The sequence below is a fragment of the Empidonax traillii genome, unplaced genomic scaffold (assembly GCF_003031625.1).
Source record: "Empidonax traillii isolate 1590-97213 ecotype Southwest subspecies unplaced genomic scaffold, ASM303162v1 scaffold1068:size345056, whole genome shotgun sequence".
Classification (NCBI taxonomy): domain Eukaryota; kingdom Metazoa; phylum Chordata; class Aves; order Passeriformes; family Tyrannidae; genus Empidonax; species Empidonax traillii.
This window is the reverse complement of record NW_020956261.1, coordinates 180,281-199,003: the sequence shown is the minus strand read 5'-3', so window position 1 is coordinate 199,003 and position 18,723 is coordinate 180,281. Positions and strand designations below refer to the sequence as shown.

The window sequence follows — 18,723 nt, the reverse complement described above, 5'->3', positions numbered from 1 at the left end:
GGTTACCCACAGTGTGATTTATGGAAAGTACAGAGATGTTTACAAGTCTCTTGATTTGTAAGTTGAAACAGCATTCCTATTTCTTTACTTGTGTTTCAATGCTCACTACATAAAGATGCCACCATTTAATTAAAAAATTAACTCCATTCCAGTTGAAACAACATTACAACACTGAAAAAGCCTGAAAGTTTAAGAATAAATGTTCGACCTCAAAGGTCTTGAGCACATCATTGTTAAAGCAATATGAAAAAAAATAATTTGAAAAAAAAATACTGTAGGAGAAAATGTGTTTTGCTTAATTACATTATATTTGGCCATCCATTTATTAGCTAATTGCACAGAATATGCATTTTGCTGATGCTTTCTTACGTGGCCTGCACATCTGTAACAGGTAAAAACTCCAAAACCCCATTAGAATACGAACAACACCATTTGTTTTGCTGCTTTACTTCGGCAACGCTTAGAAACAGTTTGCTCCTTGTTAATTCGTCCAAGAGCTTCTTGAAAAATCCACAAAACATTAATTACAGGATGATAGAAGAGTATGAGGGTACCTGGGGATCAGAGCCATCAAACCCTCCCTGGGAAATGGTCCTCTGAAGGGACTGAAGCAGCCTGGCATAAGCACCATTCATGTTACTGTTGGCAAGAAGAAAGAGTATAGTTACACATTTTAATGCTCTCTAACAGCTGCAAAAAAATCCAAATATAAGCAGATGCAGCTCTCAGTGCAAGTATCTTGAAAAAAAACACCACCCCAAACTCTCTGAATAAAGCTGACATTATAAGCAGTCGTGATTGCTCCGTGTTAACTCGTTCAGTGAAAGCTAAACTCTCTAGGGATTAAGATAACTTAATTATGTCAGGCTCGCTTACATCTAGGAGATTAATGATTTAATGTTATCAACTTAAAGTTGAAACCATTTACAGCACAGGACTAATCTTCTGTAGCTGACAAAGATCGACCCAACCCTTATTCCAAGTCAACCCACTCAGTGCCCCGAGGAAGAGTTGACTTCCTATGAAAACTTTCATACCTTTTCACTGCTTTATCTGTGTGACAGCAACACTGCGAGGCAGCGTTTATTTTAGGTATTATTTACAAAACACAAGGTTCAAGCAAACACACAAACGCAGAACTGGTGGCTGAAAATGGAGTTAAGCAGACTCAAAACCAAAATGAAGGTTCAGCAAATCATCTCGTCAAAGACTTGAGAGGGTCCGGTTCCTGCACATCCAAACACTTCAGTTGTCCAACCTGCCTGTGCTCTCCTCCACTTCCCAGGCTAACACATACAAAGGACAGAAAGCCCTAATAATCTTTACTTTCAAAAAGCAAGCCAGTTGTTCACTTCTACAAGAGACACACTGTTCTCTTAAACCCCACAGAGCATACTGGCCTGGGGAGCTGGGTTTGATGGGGGTTCCTTAGTGCAGTGGAGAGCTTAAGCCCTTTTATCTTTCCTGGCTTTGACATTTCCTTCAAGTCTCACTAATTACCACCAAGGCCTGTGGATTCAAACCTTCTTGTGTACTCCTTGAGAAATATGGCAGGTTATCTTGGAAATTTTGCCTCTAAATATATTCTCATTTGCTTTGATCTTTTGTATATCTGGTCTGGTAACAGCCCAGGTTGGAAGGAACCCTGAAAGATCACTTGGTCCAAATGTTAATGAAACTATTCCCCTCACTTTAATAAGAGCCAAGACTGTTACCCAAAAACATTTTACTAATTAATACCTAAAGAAACCCAAACAAACTTGCTTGCATCCTCTGGCACAGGAGAGGAGACAACTTCTTGTAAGAGTTGCAGTGATCTGTTTCATACACCATTGCTCCAACTCAAAATTCTGTATTTCCTTCAAGAATACAGTATCAATTCAAAACCAGCCTCCTGATACATTTGAGTTATAAATATCTACAAACAAAAAAGCTTTATGGCCATAATAACTTTGAGTTTTGAAATACTCCGTGTCAGAAAACGCTGAGATGACACTTCTCAGATATAATCACAAAGAAGAGTCTCCAAATTAAACTCAATTTTTTTTCAGATTTAGTACCCTAAAAAGCCAATGGTTAAACCGATGTACCTTAATAATTTAATACCCTTTATGAAATTCAGAGCTGAAAATTAACAGGCAATATATAATCTCAACATGGTATTTAACGTGTGAAGTCTGCCTTGCTATACAGAAAAAGAACATCTCAGACAGGAAAGTTGAACTTTTGAAGTCCATTACTTTCCTAGTGTTAGTTGCCAAAGGAATGGCTATCAAATGTCATACCTATCCTGCCTGGCAGGTGCCAGTTTACAGGGCAAACTTCAGCCCCCATGGTAGCCAAAACGTCTTCTCTCTCCCTGTGACTTCACATTATCACAACATGCCCACAACAGAGTCCTTGTTGTTAAAACTTAACGGATAAAAAAATAACTAAAGCACTTAGCAGGATTAAAGGGTCCCAAAATTAAAACAAACAAATAAAATAGATCCTCAGTTAATTACATCAGAAAAACTTTTGCAGCAAAGAATTAAAAAAGATAATGTTTTGCGTACAGATTAAAAAAAAAAAAAAAAAGTAAAAACAGGTGCTCTTCTACCTCTTGCTGAAGTACAAATGGTTTACTTGAATTTGAACCAAGCTATGTAAATAAGAACATGAAAAATATTGTGGGAACACCATTTTTATAAAGAAGTTGCATTACCCTTCTGGCAATGCTTGCCATAATATTTAAGAAGGAAATAAGATATTTCTTATTTTCTTATTTCTAGGCTTTTTTTTGGCTTTGTTACTAAACATCATTTAATTCTGATAATGAGTTTAAACAATCCCTTCTTTACTCTCTTTTTTTTTTTTTTTTTTTTTTTTTTTTTTTTTTTTTTTTTTTTTTTTTTTTTTTTTTTTTTTTTTTAGCAATTTGGTAATGCATAAAGCAGGAGCTGGCAAGAAGGTATCCTGGTTACAACAAAGCCTCTGACTTCTCTGCTGATAGTTTCCAAGCAGTTAACAAAGGTTAGGTTATCAAGGGTATGACAAATAGCCTTATTATGTATAAGGAGACCCCATTAGGCAAGACAGTCAAACCTCTTTTATCTAAATTTATTGGTAAATCTAGACTCCAGATAAATTTGTTCTTTTTTCAAAAGCACACACATTCTTAAGGTGAAACTTCGCAGAATTACTGAAGAACCACAGCTTAATTATTTTAGGTCCTTGGATTATCAAACCTTCTCTTTTGGTAATTGAAATGGAAGAATGAGAATAGATGTAAAGAGATGGAAAATAACTCTTGTCTGCGATGCACAGAGTTACCATAGGGAATATTTCTGCCTTCCTGTTGAGGACGAGCTTTAGCAATGCAACAGAAAGGACCCCACGATCTCCTGGCAACAACAACTGGAAAACAGTTGCTGTTCGGCCACACAACCCTGTCAGCCCAGTCCCTGCATTAACACCAGGACATAACTGCCCTTCCCAACATAAAAAATGAGATAAGAAAGAGGAGGTTTCTGCCTTCTTTTGGCACAAACCAACCAGTCCCATTTACTGCTTCCTTTAGGAGAGCCGACTTCACGATCTGTTTTCTATTAACGCTTATCGTGGGGAAATGAACTTCTGTAAATTCTTGAGTGATTATCCAAAGAGGGGATCCTGTAATCTCATTTAGCCACCAGGTACCAGAGCCACAGAAAGGGGAGCAAACACAGCACTGCTCCCTCCATCACAAACCAGATACACACAGGTGTGAGAAAGCACAGGAAAGATACGGAAGGTTGAACTTTAAGGTGAACAAAGGATGTCGATCATCTCCAAAACTGATCCTGAACTGCAAAGTAAAAGGTCAGGTTTGTCTGATCAGCCAGCGACTTATCCTTCCAAGTCCACAAAGAAGCCAAGTGCTTGTGTGGATAGGAAGAGAGCCATATGTATAAATACACAAGATTTCTCAAAGGGCCAAGAGTTTCTGGCCCATATAAAGTCTCTACATCTGTGATCCTGCACAGTAACTATCACACACCGGCTACAATTACAGAGACAGTTCACTCACTGAAGAACAGTTTAAATAAAATGTGTTTCTTAATGTGAAGCTGGAGAATTAGCCTTAATTCTTCAACGGTTCTTATGCCCCAAACATTATGACACAGGACCTTGCTTACTAAAAGAGGCAGCATCGTTTTTCCAAGGGTTGGAAAATATGTGTTCACTGTTTCTGGCAGGAGAGCATAAGCTGCATAAAAAAAGGTAGGTGCAAAGGAAGGTACATTACTTTTTTTGTATATTTTCTGCTATAACTGCATATTCTGTTGTTACATCAAAGAGTGATGAAAGGAAAGGAGAGCAAAGGACTGCTCTTGCTCCCTACCCCTTCCCAAAGAAAAGGAGGGTGGGGAAAGAGAAGTGTTTCCAATTTTAAGGAGGAAGCATGAAACCTAAGTTCCTCCAAAGCTACTCACCCCATAACACAAAAGGAAAGGCAAAAGTAAGGCTGGTCAACAAGGTGAATTCTGGGTGCGCCTAACAAGTTATGGATTAAGCACATTCTCTGAGGAACATTAATTACACACAAAAGTAGCAGGTCCCCCTCAGGAAAACAGAAAAAAAAACTCCCTCCACATAGGGCACTGCTGAGGGAGCGCCTTGCTCACATCAGTAGGTACGATAATTTAATCAAAAAGCTGCAATAAAAAGTGTGCTGAGCCTCTAAAAATCTTTATTTACAATTACCAGCCCAGCCATTGCTCATGACCTTAACGTAGAACGTTGTGTATTTGGTTAGGTGCACGTTCCGTGATGACCACCTAATATAAGGTGCCTCTTCAATGGCTGTAGTTATAGGACTATAAAAATTGTAGGAAAATACCAATTTATTTCAGCTTAAACCATTAAACATTACAAGTATTTAGAATGGACCATGCTAGCTGAACGAATGTGGAAACATATTGAAAAGAGGGAAAAGTTTCTCTTCTTTCTGCCAGCTAATTCCTAATTTTTTTGCAACTTCTGACACTATAAAAGGAGGCATCATTCCTCAACAACAATATCATTTACTCATGGAAAGCCATATACTAGGCAAAACTGTTGGTTTCAACCCCTGCATCGGTGACAAAAGCAAAACATTCTCAGATTTTAAGAACCCCCACAACACACCACTGACTTTGGTCTGCAAGCCTACACAATTTAGGAGAAAACTTCATTCAGAAATGTCTTCACTGATACATATCTTGCAAAGTATACCCTTTAGAAAGTTATGAAATCTTTTGCAAATGCCTCATATTATACAGCCTATTAACGTAAATTATTTCAATCCCCTTTCTTAAAAATATCTCCTTATTTTTTGAAGGATGTGTCAGCTTCCAGTGTTAATAGGTTTTCCTGCCACTCTTTTTTTGATAAATTAAGTTGAAAGAAAATCAACAGGTCTTTTTTTTTTTGGCTATACATCTAACCATAGCCTGAGAACCAGTTATATGCTCTTATAAACTTTCTTTAATTAAATCATCCCGAGAGGTTCTTGAGCTTGTTTTCATTCCTTGAGAAAAAGAATGCTTCCTTCAGAATTTCATCAGAATATTTGTAAAAAAAAAAACAAACAAACCAAAAACAAAAACCCAGTCCAATCTCCTGAGTTTCTGTAAAAGCCTGAACTTTTTGACAGCAGTGAAATAACTGATAAGTTGGTATTGGATTTAATACATCATGACTAAAATGTATTACAGAATCACTAAAATAGGGATGAAAAGGGCCTCAGTGGGTCTGACAGATATTTACTTAACTTGTCCTGAGACGTTTTCAGTCGTGGAGATCCTACAGTACTCCCAACCCCTGTCAGCAAAGCAACTTCTTGTGCAAATCATTGATCACATTCCTCACCCCATCGCTCTGTGCTTCAAGCAATTTGCCATGAAAATTAAATAAATCCAATCTTTCTGTTAGGTGAAATCTAAAAAGAATAGTTCATTCTTACTTGATATAGTAAGAATGATGAACTTTTATCAGGCTAGCACGCAAGCCCAATAACCAGCATTAAGTAAGGCTTATAAAATCAAATGCATAAAAGTTAAAATCCATTTCCTAAACTCTATTTATGAGTTAATTTGATTTTAATGTAAAATGAACAAATACTTGACAGCCATACAGTCAGTGGAATTAAGCCCAGAGCCATGAGTCATCCTAGTTAGCTAAAGAAAAGACAGAAAGGGAGTTAAATTACTCAGTAACAATAGCAACACTTGCAACCTGTCAGATGTTCTTGTGTCTCTCCTCTATTGCTCTGCTACTAAAAAAAACCAAAAAAGTAATGATACATAATACATAAACAAAACTTTGTTCAAATATTTACAATATAAAGAATAAAATATAACTTTTCTTCCTTCTCCTAGAAGTGTGGCTTTGGGGTTTTTTTTAATGACATCACAAGAATTTCCTTTACAAAGCAGTGACATTTGATCACGTGACACAGAAACAAAGATACAATGGATGTGTGCCTAATATGAGTCTTAGCTACTGCCACCCTTTCTCTTGGGCTTCCTTAATTCCCTCCTGATAAACATAAACATAAATATAATAACTTATTCATTCCGAGGAGCGTTTGAACAGGAAATGTTTTGTAAGACGCAATTAGCGATCGTAATTCTATTCGCAGCAATTTGTATTTTTCCTCAGGTGAAGCTGCAGGATTCAAGAAGCAAAAGCACACAATCAACTGATCTGATGCAGCATTCTCAGCTATGTAGGTCAAGGATGGCCTGTCTCCTCAGCCCTAAAAACTGCAGGGATATCTTCCCACGACTGATGGCCACCTGACACGCACACCTCGGGGAGCTGACGGTGCTCAGGGAGGAGTTCTCAGACAGACAGCAATAGTTCTCTCCCCAGTCCACACACTCAGCTGTCAGTAGGGCTGCACTGAACATGCAGCTGTGTCCTGGGCTGTCCTAGTAATGTCTGCCTTAATTGTGGCTGCCAACTCCGCTTCCTCCCCCAGCTGAGGAGCGCGGGGCTGTCTCGGTGCCACGGCGGCTCTGCTGACACGAGGCCACAGCCGAGATGTTCCCGAGCCACGCGGGGCTGCCAGACCTTTCCCAGCGAGCGTGGATGCAAAAATATCCTCTGCCACCAACAGGAAGGCAACTTACCATGTTTTCATTTCAGGCTGTGAAGACAGTTCTTCGTGAAGGTAAAAGCTGTGGGATTTTACGGACTGCATCAGTTCTGGAGGCATTTTCTTGGAAACGTCATAATAATGGCCAAATTTTGTATATGATGCCGGGCTGGCCTGCGGAAACAACAATAACCCACTCAATTATTGTCTGTCAGAATAAAACAATAAACTGGCAATCCACCTGAAAGGAATCTCTATGGTTTTTCCCATTCAGCTTAAGTAAAAACTTCACATAAGAAAACATTATAGATATTTACTATTAAGTTTTTGTTCCCCTGTTGACATTCTTGAACGTGAATTTTTCACACAGAATTCAACTCTTACTGTTCCAAGTTGCCTCACCAAAGTGCAGTCAGATACTTAAAAGAATGTATTTCTGCATGTGTTCTAGACATAGGATCCCAAATTTCAAAAGCCCAGAGCCACGAGCCATGTGTTCCACCTCTCTGATTTTCCAGTCTCTGGGAATTATTTGGCTCTACAGAAATATTTTCAGTTGACTTTGAGGCTGTTTGCCAGTAAAAAAACCAAACCACTGCATCCCCATATACTTAATTTAAATTAAAAGAGAACAGGAAATAGCTAAAAACTACTTTAAATTTCTTAAAATTGGAATAAATAGCAGAGGTTGAGCACGACACACATTTTATCATAACGAAGATACATTTTCCTCAGCTCTCAATTTTGGGTATATCAAACATCATAAAACCTCCCCAACTTATATAAATACACCTGGACAGGAATTACACATTTTGAATGTGTTGTGCTAGTAAACAGAGGCAATGAATGCACATTTTTGTCCCACATTAGTGGAGTTCAGCACTCAACCTGCACATTGTTTGAATTCCACATGTAAAATTACCTCCCCCCCAGATTGTTATCATATGCAATATAATATATTCAATATTCAAATACAAGCTTACAAAAAATATATTAAACTGTTAGGATTAATTAGAACAACTTGATTTCAGCTAAATATTTTGAACTTATTTGACTAATAGATGTTAGGCCTGGTTGGTTATCACTGCATATAAATAGTAACAATAACACAATATCTTTCCTACAAAAACAGTAGAATAACCAACTAACCCCAACTTTTAATAAATCAAATAATTAGTTTTTAATTTAAAAAAAAGCCAATAAATTGATTACGTCTACCTAGTCATAAGAGGCAAATCAATTTTACTAAAAAAAGACAGAAAACCACATTCTATAAGTCGGTGTTCCAATTCATTCACTGGTACCTGATTTTTAAAGTAGGCAGTCCAATAAAACATAACATTCTATCGACATTTAAATATTTCTCATTGCAAAATGTAACTTTATTTAAGACAAGGATTCTGAAAGCAATTTAAACAGGGGCTGTTCTTTGGCCTATAATCTATTCTTTATCCGGATTACAGATCAGAATGTTTTTACTGCAATCTCTGCCAGAGCTCATCTTTTTATTGTGTACTTCCAAGCCCCCTTAATGTTTTAGAAAGGCCTTGACTAACTGAACTTTGATCTGATGTCTTCATTGAGAAAAGCTCCAGGTTGCCCATTTCAGATGCAAATCCTCGCTGAGGCCCAAGAGAGTTTAGTAAAGACAGCAAAAAAAGAAGAAACAAGAAGTTTCCAGGATCCTCTTTGAGAATCCTGAGGCACATTTGGTGTCCTTAATCCACCCTGCTGCACGGATTAAGGTAGGTGATAACCTCTCTCGATTCAAAAGAATGAGCACAGCGCCTACAAACTGGGTGGAGATCGGGATTTTGGGATAATAAAACCACCAGGCAATAAAAGCTCGGGCCGTGTCAGAAGCCTGTGAATAGCCCTCAATGTTGGGGCATTCCCAGGCTTAGCAGGGAAGCTTGCAGAAAGCCTACCTGAATCAAGTAAGCATGAATAATCTGCCCCAGCACAATGACCGTGGAGAGCGCCAAGCAGAGACTTCCCGCTCCTCCTCTCAAGTTTGAGCTGATAAATTTATTAGTGGGTTGCAAGGCTCCTCGAGCCAGTTCTTTCCCGGATTTTTCCCGTTCTGCACAAGGAGAAATGCACTAAATTGTCAGTGAGCAGAGTGGGGCTTTTATGCTACCGTCTGCTGTTAATGTTTCTAATTGCGATACTAATGTGCTAGAAATCTCAGATTTGGGATGAATCAAGGCAGAAAATTGATTTCATGCTGTGACAGTTTATATATTGCCCCAAGAACATAAGCAGTTCATTCAAAAAAAAAAAAAAGGGGAAAAGAAGAAAAACCCACACACTGTCTTGCATTGCAAAACAGGTTCTCCATGCACTCAAAAGTTGAAATGGAATAACCTCTGATGCAGGTGTAGGTAACAAACTGGCAAAGGCACACCAGCCATAACGTGGCCCTGTACTCTGACAGATTTCTTGCAGATCTTCTACCTTTTTCTGAGGTACAAGGTGTGTGCAATCTGCATTCAGAGCTACAAACACTCTGAATAGAAATGCCCTGCCTGAGAACAAAAACGAGTTACCCAGCTAGGGTATTTGGGGTCTAATAAGTGGAAAGGGAATAACTGAGCTATCAATTGAGCTCAATAATAACTAAATTAAGCATCAAAGATACCACAAAGACAGCTTTTACCCTGCACTCTCACTCCATATACAGCCAGATAAGGGATGGAAAACTTCCTGCTAACGTGTTTAGAGTTCTAGCTAATAGCAAAGCTATTTTCTCTCTCTCATCCTTGAAACCATTTGACAGTAGTGTTGGAAAATGCAATAGTATATTAGTTCAATCAGTTTGGAAAATACATCTATTTGACATTGGTTTTTTTCCAGCAAAAGAAAATTTAAAGAATAAATCACAACCAATGTTGTTAATTAAATGACAGCACCGAGCCCATTGTTGTATGTAGCAAGGCAATATCAGATTTTCCCTCAGTGGGGTATATTCACTAATCAAACTGATTTAGCACAGAATCAAAATTTAATGATACATATAAAATATTGGAAAATATTATAAAATATCGGAAAATACTAATTTCAAACCAATCTTTCACTAATTAGAATATCCTGAGGAATTTCAGGTATAGATAGTTTGAAATTTAGAGACTTTTATTTGTGTGTTTTAGTTTTTTAATTAATTTAACATACACATCAAAATATTGTGCTCAGCTATTCAGATTGATCAGCATCCAGTTAAAAAAAACAACAATAAAAAGGGAAACAAAAGACTGGGCATCTTATTCTGTCTCGCATAATCGATTTTCAACAATCCAGGACATGTACATTACTTATTTTTGAGAAATCTTACATTAGTGGAAGTGTTTAGTTCTGTGAAGTTAGAGAAGATGAGTGCACACCTCAGTGGATTTTTCAAGACTTTTTTCCTCTTTTGTTAGAACACCAGAGCACTATTTGTCAACAACATGCAGTTGTTTCCATATCAATGTATCAGGAGCTCTGCTAGATTTTAAATTATTTTGGGGACGGCTCAGAGTGGCACAGCAAAGCTCCACAATAATAAAATTGATGAGATTCTATGATTGCCCCGGAGGCTGCTGGATTTTGCATGTCACCAGATATAAGTCTTTTCTGACACAACTACAGAGCCACGTCTGTGCAATTTCACAGAAAACCAAACATGCCAAGCCCTGTAAGATCATTTTGTCACATCCCAATTATGTTTTTAAGAATAAGACTGAACTTACTAGGCAGGTATGGCCAGACCTAAACCAGGATTTATAAACGCAGGCTAAAATGTCTAGACAAAACAGGGGGTTTTATTCTGGATAGTAAAAAAAGGTGGTAATTTTGTTAAAGACTGATTGTGCCACTGAATTAAATAAGAAAGTCACCAGCCATGGGAGACTGATTATTCACAAACACAACTGTAAACTCTGAAAGACTGACCACTGGGCTTGTTTCTTGTGTTGCCCCTGCACAGTGATTCGTTTCTAGTGACAGTGAAGCTGATATAATCTCAAGTGCTTACTTTAGTTGTTATGCACATGGATAAGCAGGTCAACAGTTTGCTTCAACACAGTACTTTCACTGCAGAGATCTGGTAAGCAGTGCTGATTAAACCTACTTAAGTGATTTGTGTACAACTAACTTTGGGGAAAGCTTAAAAGCGAGCACGTCCTTCAAACTTCCATAAAAAGCTATCTCACTAAAAAAAAAAAATCCCATGGAACTTTAACGTTTTTTACTTTAAAATTATTACTGTCCATATTAAGTTTTACACTTCCTGCAAACTCTCAAAACCCCTTTCTTTTTCTATTTCTAGTAATTAAAAAAAAAAAAACAGTGGTGCATCACAATTTACCCTCAAGAAGCAATCCCGCAAACAGTGTCCACTAGCACTTCTCTCCTCTACATTCTACTGAAAAGCACTTGCTCTTCAAATTCATTTTGAGTGCAAGAGGGAAAAACTAGGAAATGGTGATTACCTCCATTTTTGGTAAATTTTGGTAGCGCCAGGCTATTTTCATAGAATCCTGAGAATCCTCAGACTTGAGGGTTGCTGCTTCATCTCCCAGTTCCTCTCCAGAGGTATCATCAAGCAGAGGGGCTGGAAGTTCCTACAGGCAGAGAGCAAATAAAATTAAGAATGCAGAACGGAAATACCACATTTTATATTCTACTCGATACAAACAACACAAGTTGAGCAGCACCCATACTCCCTTTTCTTTTTTTTTTTTTAATCTTTCTTTAAATGTTGATCTCCTAAATGACTCCATTTCTGAGACTGGGTAAATTCCCTGCATAGTGAATTTAAGCCTATTTTAAAGTTAAGATCTCTGACAGCTTCTGTAAGTCTTTCAAAAGTCTTCAACAGACCACAACAGCCTACAGGCAGCAGCTGAAAACCACTGTAACAGGATGGTTTGAATTTTCTCATGGATTCCTCCACGAACACAAACACAAGGAGTGAAAGAAAGGGGAAGATTTTGAATCCTGGGTTTTTTATAAGTTTTTAACACACACACACTTTCTACCTTTGCTGTACATCACTGTGTGGGTACCAAGCACTCCGAATCCATGCCCTGGGTTTTTACACCTCCTGGAGAAATGAAGGGCAATCAAGTTTTCTGACCCGACTTTATCACACCCTCTCTGTGAGCTGGAGGGCACAGATCTCTTTATCTGCTTCAAACAGATCAAGACTTACTCGAAAACTAAGCTTTCATTTATCAGTGACTCTTGAGAGAGACCTGAGATGTGTCTCCAGGGTTAAAAACACACAGAGCTAGCCAGTTAATAATTTAAACTTCATTTTGGGTTTAGTGTTACACTAATTCAGTATTAAAGAACACAGGAGAGAAAACATGTACATAGTTCTAAACATCATCTTACAAGCCACATGTGCTATTTGGATTCTTTACTGTCAATTAACATAGAATTTACAATTGCTTAAAAAACATCAGAATTCTAATTTCAGGACAGTTATTTCTGCCTCTTTCACAGGTTGGTCATTACACCCTTTGAGATAAGAGGCAATGGAAGCCACGAAAACTTTTATAAACTTTATAACTTCGATAAAGTTGCAGAAATAGAAAAACTCTACCTCTGTATTCCAGCAGCTAAGCAGAAGACAGAAGGCACACCTTTGAGCAAAGAATTTTATTTCATTTATTTTCTTTCTGCAAAGAAACTAAAGCCTGGTAATGGCTATTATGCACAGTTACACACCCAGATTTCTTGCAGCTTATTTAAAAGATGCACTCTTATGCAATAAACTCATATTACTATGGTGGTAAAAATTAAGTAAGAAAGCAGGGAAGCTTTCAAACCAGAGACAAGGATTTCTGACAGACAGGAGGAAGTGAAAACAGAACACTGCACTGAAAGGTTCTGAGAAAGCATAAATACAAACACGAGCTGACAAGCACCCCAGTGCATTTCACATCCACGCAGATCCAAATCCTCTACATTCACTCCTAAGAGCATTATATAAAGTATTTTTATAGAAAAAGAAAAAAATATGCTATTTTGCATTGTTGACTTTATAACTCAGAAATCCACAACAAGGAGTTAATTAGCCTTATTTTCCAATTAAGGTGCTACTTTGAAAACACACTGTGAAACTGTTGTGCAGATTTGATTTCCGAATATTCACAGATGGAAACTTCCTACCATAAAAAGGTCTTTCAGCAAAGGGCTGCTGATACTTGATCATCTCAAAATACTCCTCAATTATAGCAATTAAAAAAACCCAAATCCACTGAATTCCATTAAAAAAAAAAAAAAAGAGAGTTCTGCAAAGAAACAAATCTGGAATATCCAGATATCTCCTTTCATTCACCAAGATCAATCGGCTCCCAGGCACTACCTGTAACTTTTTATAGTGGTGGGGAGTTTTTCTGATAACAAGTGCCTGATAGAGATCATAAAATCCTGCCTGAACATTTCAAACTCCCTGAGCTGGCCCAGTTCAGAAACAACCACTGATGCAAAAAGTTGCAACCTCACCCTGGGCAGGCATCACATCACCTGCAAAGCCAAAATCCAGAAAATGCCATATTTTCCCATTCACCTCTCCTGGAGATAACAAGAAAAACAACACCAATATTTTCTCTAAGGTATCTAATATTATCTATCTATAAAACCTTCTCCCGTGGCCCTCTGTGGCAGGGAGACACCACAAACCCGAGCTGTTGACACCCGAGAAACTCAGCCCAAAACAATCAGGGACAGAGACACCATCAGTGCAACACCATTAGGCACTGTGGTGTGCCCTGACCGCTGCTAAGAACGGAGCAGATTAAGAGATCAAGGAAAAATGCTTTCACCTGAAGCTGATAAAGATTTTGGGCTGCCAGAGATGAAAACCTATCACGGTATCCACCCAAAACAGCCTTTTTTTTTTTTTCTTTTTTTTTCTTTTTTCTTCTTGCCAAGGTAGTTTACTTTTAACTTCTGACAGAAGGAAGAATTTTTATTTTGACATAATAAAAAAACCTGTAGCACTAGAAAATGACTTAAAGGTGACTAAATTCCCCCCAAAGCAACATGAGAAAGCCATGACTCCCTACTGTGGCAGTGGGCACGGGCACCAGATTAGGACTGGTTTGTGCTGCCTTGTCCCTTCCTTTGCCCCACAAAAGGAGCCAGGAGCACTTGAAGAGCTCTCCCATACTAAGAACAATTCTTATTTCCTCACCTGCTTTTCCAAAATGCCTTTACCCAAGAACTGCCAGGCTGAAGAACGTGTTTCTGGGATGTACCGTGCTCTCACCCTTATGTAAGAAACAATTTCACACAACGCATTGAGATGATTTAAAACGTTTCTGGGGCCATGAGGTCTCACAGGCCTGCCATTTCCTATCCCAACACACCCCATCCTAAGCAAACACATCCTCAATCATACCCTTGTATGTGCTGGCTGTGAACTACACGGGCTCTTAGCAGGCTTTGTGCATCATTAGCTGCAATCTGGAAAAGGTGGTCTGCCTTTGGAAACACCTGCTGTTTTGAAAACCAACTGCCTGAGCTCAACCTGCTACATTAACTTGGTTAAATACATTCCAAGATGTTGTACTTCAGCACAAACAGGGGGGAAAAAAAATTCCAGTCTTATTCGAGGTCAGAGTGTATCTGTAATAGGAATGAATTTACCATAAAGAATACCAACCAGCACTAATAAAGGTTGTTTACCCCTGGATTTGCATCCCAACCTCATCACTACCTTCCCAGCTTCTGTTTATCCCCTTTTCCCTGCCATTCACAGTAACTACGAGGAAGAGAGGCAGAACATGCAGGTGCAGTTTGAAGCTGGAAGCCAACACGCCTTCATCAGCCTGCCCAAAAACTAAACAAACAGAACACCCAGGTGGGTCACTAATTTTGGTTTTTCCTTAAGATGTACTGATTCATGTAGCCCAGTCCTCAACTTCCAAAAAAAAAACCCAAAACAACCAAACTTTTACATTTCAACTAGAACTTTGTACAAGCACGTTTGGAAAAAGGGAGAGAAAGCTTAAAATTGCTCAGTAGGCTTGGGACTGGGGAGAATTACACACGTAGAAGGTTAAATAAACCTGCTTTATGGGCAATACTGGAAACATTGAAATGATCCACGTGTTTCTTTTTATCTTCATTATTCTCTTTTATTCTTCATGATAACTAGAAGGGGAACAAAAGGCCTCCCCTTCTTCTGACACTGATAACTGAATGCCTCCAGTTGTCATAAAATAGGTTTATTCTCCAAGGTAAAGGCTGGCTGGTTGGATTATGTACTTCACTCTTCAGTGCCATGAAAAGTTTAATCACTGTCCAAGAACTACAAGGCACTCTTCAGTTTCCAGACTGTTCTTTACTTCCAAAATTTCAGCCAGAATTTGGAAATAAAAAGCGTTATCTAAACAACGGACTAAGAAAAGGAGAGTTGATTTATCAGCCAATAATATCTCTATTTAATCTATTTTTTTCTTTAAAAACATCTCAGCTCCCACATCACTGAAAAGCTTTGGGACTGAAAAATTTGTGGCATCAGCGTGTCAGCTTCTGAGAAGTGCTACATTCTCCCAGGCTAAAAAAAGACAAATCTTTCATAAGGTACATAAAAAAACAACAAAGCAGGTAGCAGTGCATTAGTTAAAATAAATAATAAAAAAAAAAAAGCAGCATTTCTAGGGGTCAACTAAAATACAAGTCTTTGCTATGCAGCATGAACACACAAAAAGGCAGACAAGTGTTAAAGTTATTAAGGGGAGTTGGGACAGAGAGAAGAAAGCATGCAAAAAAAAAAAAAGTTTGGGAGAGAAAAACGGTTTTCCAAAGTGCTCACAGCAAATGACAACGCAATGAAAATAATTTTGTTTCCTGCAAACCAAGCGACGGAGGTTTTACTGCAAACACGAAGCGCTGGATTTTGGTAATAAAGCTTTTTATCTTTGCAATAAAGCAGCGTACAACCTGTGCCTGCCAGCAACGCAGGTCCTTCCTGGGTTGGCTGCCACGTCACTTCGCCTGCCTTGTTTTGGCAGATGCACGAAGCAAAACCAGATTCTAACGGTTTGACCTCTCTCACTTCTTACGTTCTCCGGGGGATAATAAAATCCAAGATACAATCCCACAGCAGTTAATGAAGCTTAACCTCACACCCTCTTAATTACCAATGCATTACACCAACTATAGGCATCATACTCCTCTCTAGGCTATTTTACAATTCTAAAGAAGTACTACTGTGCTATTATTTGGCAACATAATCCAAGCTGTATGTGAAATCCCCCTTATATAAAATCCTTTGATCCTCAGGGGTTTCAGTAACTGTATAATTAATAGTACTTCAGAATTTAAAACATTATCTATTGATGTATCAATAAGTGTGTTGTTCACGTGGGTTTAGGCAACCATTTTGCACCGCAGTTGTTATCCCAAGCATGGTGGAAGAAACCGGAAATAATATTAAGGGGATAAAATTCACTGTTGATCTCTAACTGCAACAACATTTAAAGAGCTTAAATTCACTTGAATTTAAGGCTCTTTTTCATTATGTTAATTTTTAGCATTTAAAGGACACCAGATGGTACGTCAGGAAGGGTAAATATTTTCTTTTCAATAATGTATTATATGAGTGTCAGTTTAAAGGAGGGAGGATTCTATTTTGATAGTAAATACAAGGTTTATTGCTAAAGAACATAAATTACTGGATATAGAATTTTTCTCCTTTCAGTAGCCCTTGTACAACAATTTATTTCCATCTCCAGGTAAAGCAGCTCTACAGAAACTTTTCTCTGACACTCAGAAAGACCAAGTCCACCCAGGAGAAACGAGAACTGTGGGAAAGGAAAAGGGAAGCACTGTTCTTCTATTTTAGGGAATAAAAAAGACTAATTGCAAGTACTCTAAGGGGTATTTTTTTTTTAACCCATGAGAACATATTCTCTAGTTCACAGACACAGAAGTGTGGAATCAGAACAGTGCTCTTTGAAAATGGAATCTTGGACAGCCCTGGCCACCAGCTCGATCGCTTCTTCCAGGTTTGCATTTTCCCTTTTCACAAAAGCAATGTTTTGGATTCACCTCTGTGAGGGAAAAAAACGTAAGCAACCATTTCACACGGTTGAATGTACCCAAATGATGGAAGAAACTGGAAATAATATTAATGCCTAATCTGAAGTCATTTTATTATTGAATATATTTTCCGTTTACCAGTGCAAACAGTTTTATTTTATGATCAGTCACAGAAGTTGCCATATAATTGCTTATGTTATATACTACTCTTAGTATTTATGCCCTTACAGTAAGATTGAAGATTATAGAACGAACAGAAGTGCTCTCAAATGTTTAAAATACTTTCTAGAAGCCAGCATGTATATAGGGCTGTAGGTTTTACCAGAGGTGTATAATTTTTCAGCATTACATCTTAATGCCAGTTTCCTGAAGGAGCTTTGACTACAAAAGGCATGAATATGTTTTCAAAGGATGATGGATAAATTGGTGGGTGGTAATATAATATATCCTAGGCAGCTGATCAGGGCTTTTTATCCTCTGCTTGTCTTTTAGTTATACACAATTTCAAGATAATTATGGTCTATAAGAATGTCTTTTCCCCTTCCTACTACCAGCAATATTTGCCTTGGTTATAGGTTCAAGAAACTTCCAATCACATCACAAAACTGAACACACAAATAGACTGACCACACAATACAGACATTTAATATGGACAGTTGATGAACTGCCTTTATGTAATACACCAGTTAATTAGAATACTAGCTATGGAATATACTGAATCCATACTTGAATTTTATAAAATAAACCCCAAGCACAATGTGTAGTTCAGGTTGATATGTACCATGTCTATGTTGCCTTTCCAGAAAAGAATACAGTCCAATCAGACAACAAAAATAAATTACCAATCTCATTAAATCATAATCTCATTAACTAAAATGCCACATTATTCTATGGTCAGTTGGGGAGTCAATGGCTTGATTATCAGTGATTGAAAACTAATTATTTTAAAAAAATACAGCATGTTCTTATGTAATTCATACTTAAAAATCAATTGGTAACCTACTTGTTTAGGCTTCATTCTAAACCACAAGAATAAATGATAAAAATCTCACCCCTAGAGGAACTCTCTTTATTTTCAAGATCATTAAAAAAATAAATTGGATTTTTTCCATAATGCAGATATATAATTTCATTAAGAATACACTTACTTAACATTGAATAGGTAAGGCATAGAATTTCCCACCATTGGATAGGAAAACAGAAAAGTAATCATTTTGTCCAGAAATAGTCTCTGAAGACACTGAAGGAAATAGCCAGACTTCACTTGATGCAGAAGTAATCAGTAAATTATATGTTCCTTCTGATATTAGAAAGACGCAGCCTTAGAAAGACATAAAATATTTAATGAAATTTTGTAAGATTATCCTCACACTTCAGCATTTTTTTGCACTGTTGATCGGGTTTTTTTCCCTTATATAATTTTCTTATAACAGGAACTATCAGTGTTTGATCAGGAGTCCCCTGAAGTCGGAAAGGATCCTTTCTGCATGACCTGACCCAAAGCTGACCACGTTCCCGAGCACAAAAAAAAAGAGTCAGAACGAAATATAAGCTTAAAAGGAACTTATAAATATCTTAAATGG

General features: G+C 37.8%; 1 protein-coding gene across 1 annotated transcript in view; it reads right to left on the bottom strand.

Annotated features, from left to right (window-relative positions):
• ELP4 (elongator acetyltransferase complex subunit 4) overlaps positions 1–18,723 on the bottom strand; it is a 122,528-nt gene that overhangs the window by 92,257 nt on the left and 11,548 nt on the right. Inside the window, exons 4-6 of the mRNA XM_027904591.1 lie at positions 11,572–11,703; positions 7,137–7,276; positions 555–639 (exon numbers count right to left, since the gene is read on the bottom strand). Coding sequence (XP_027760392.1) covers positions 555–639; positions 7,137–7,276; positions 11,572–11,703 — 357 coding nt within the window. The remainder of the gene's footprint in view (positions 1–554; positions 640–7,136; positions 7,277–11,571; positions 11,704–18,723) is intronic.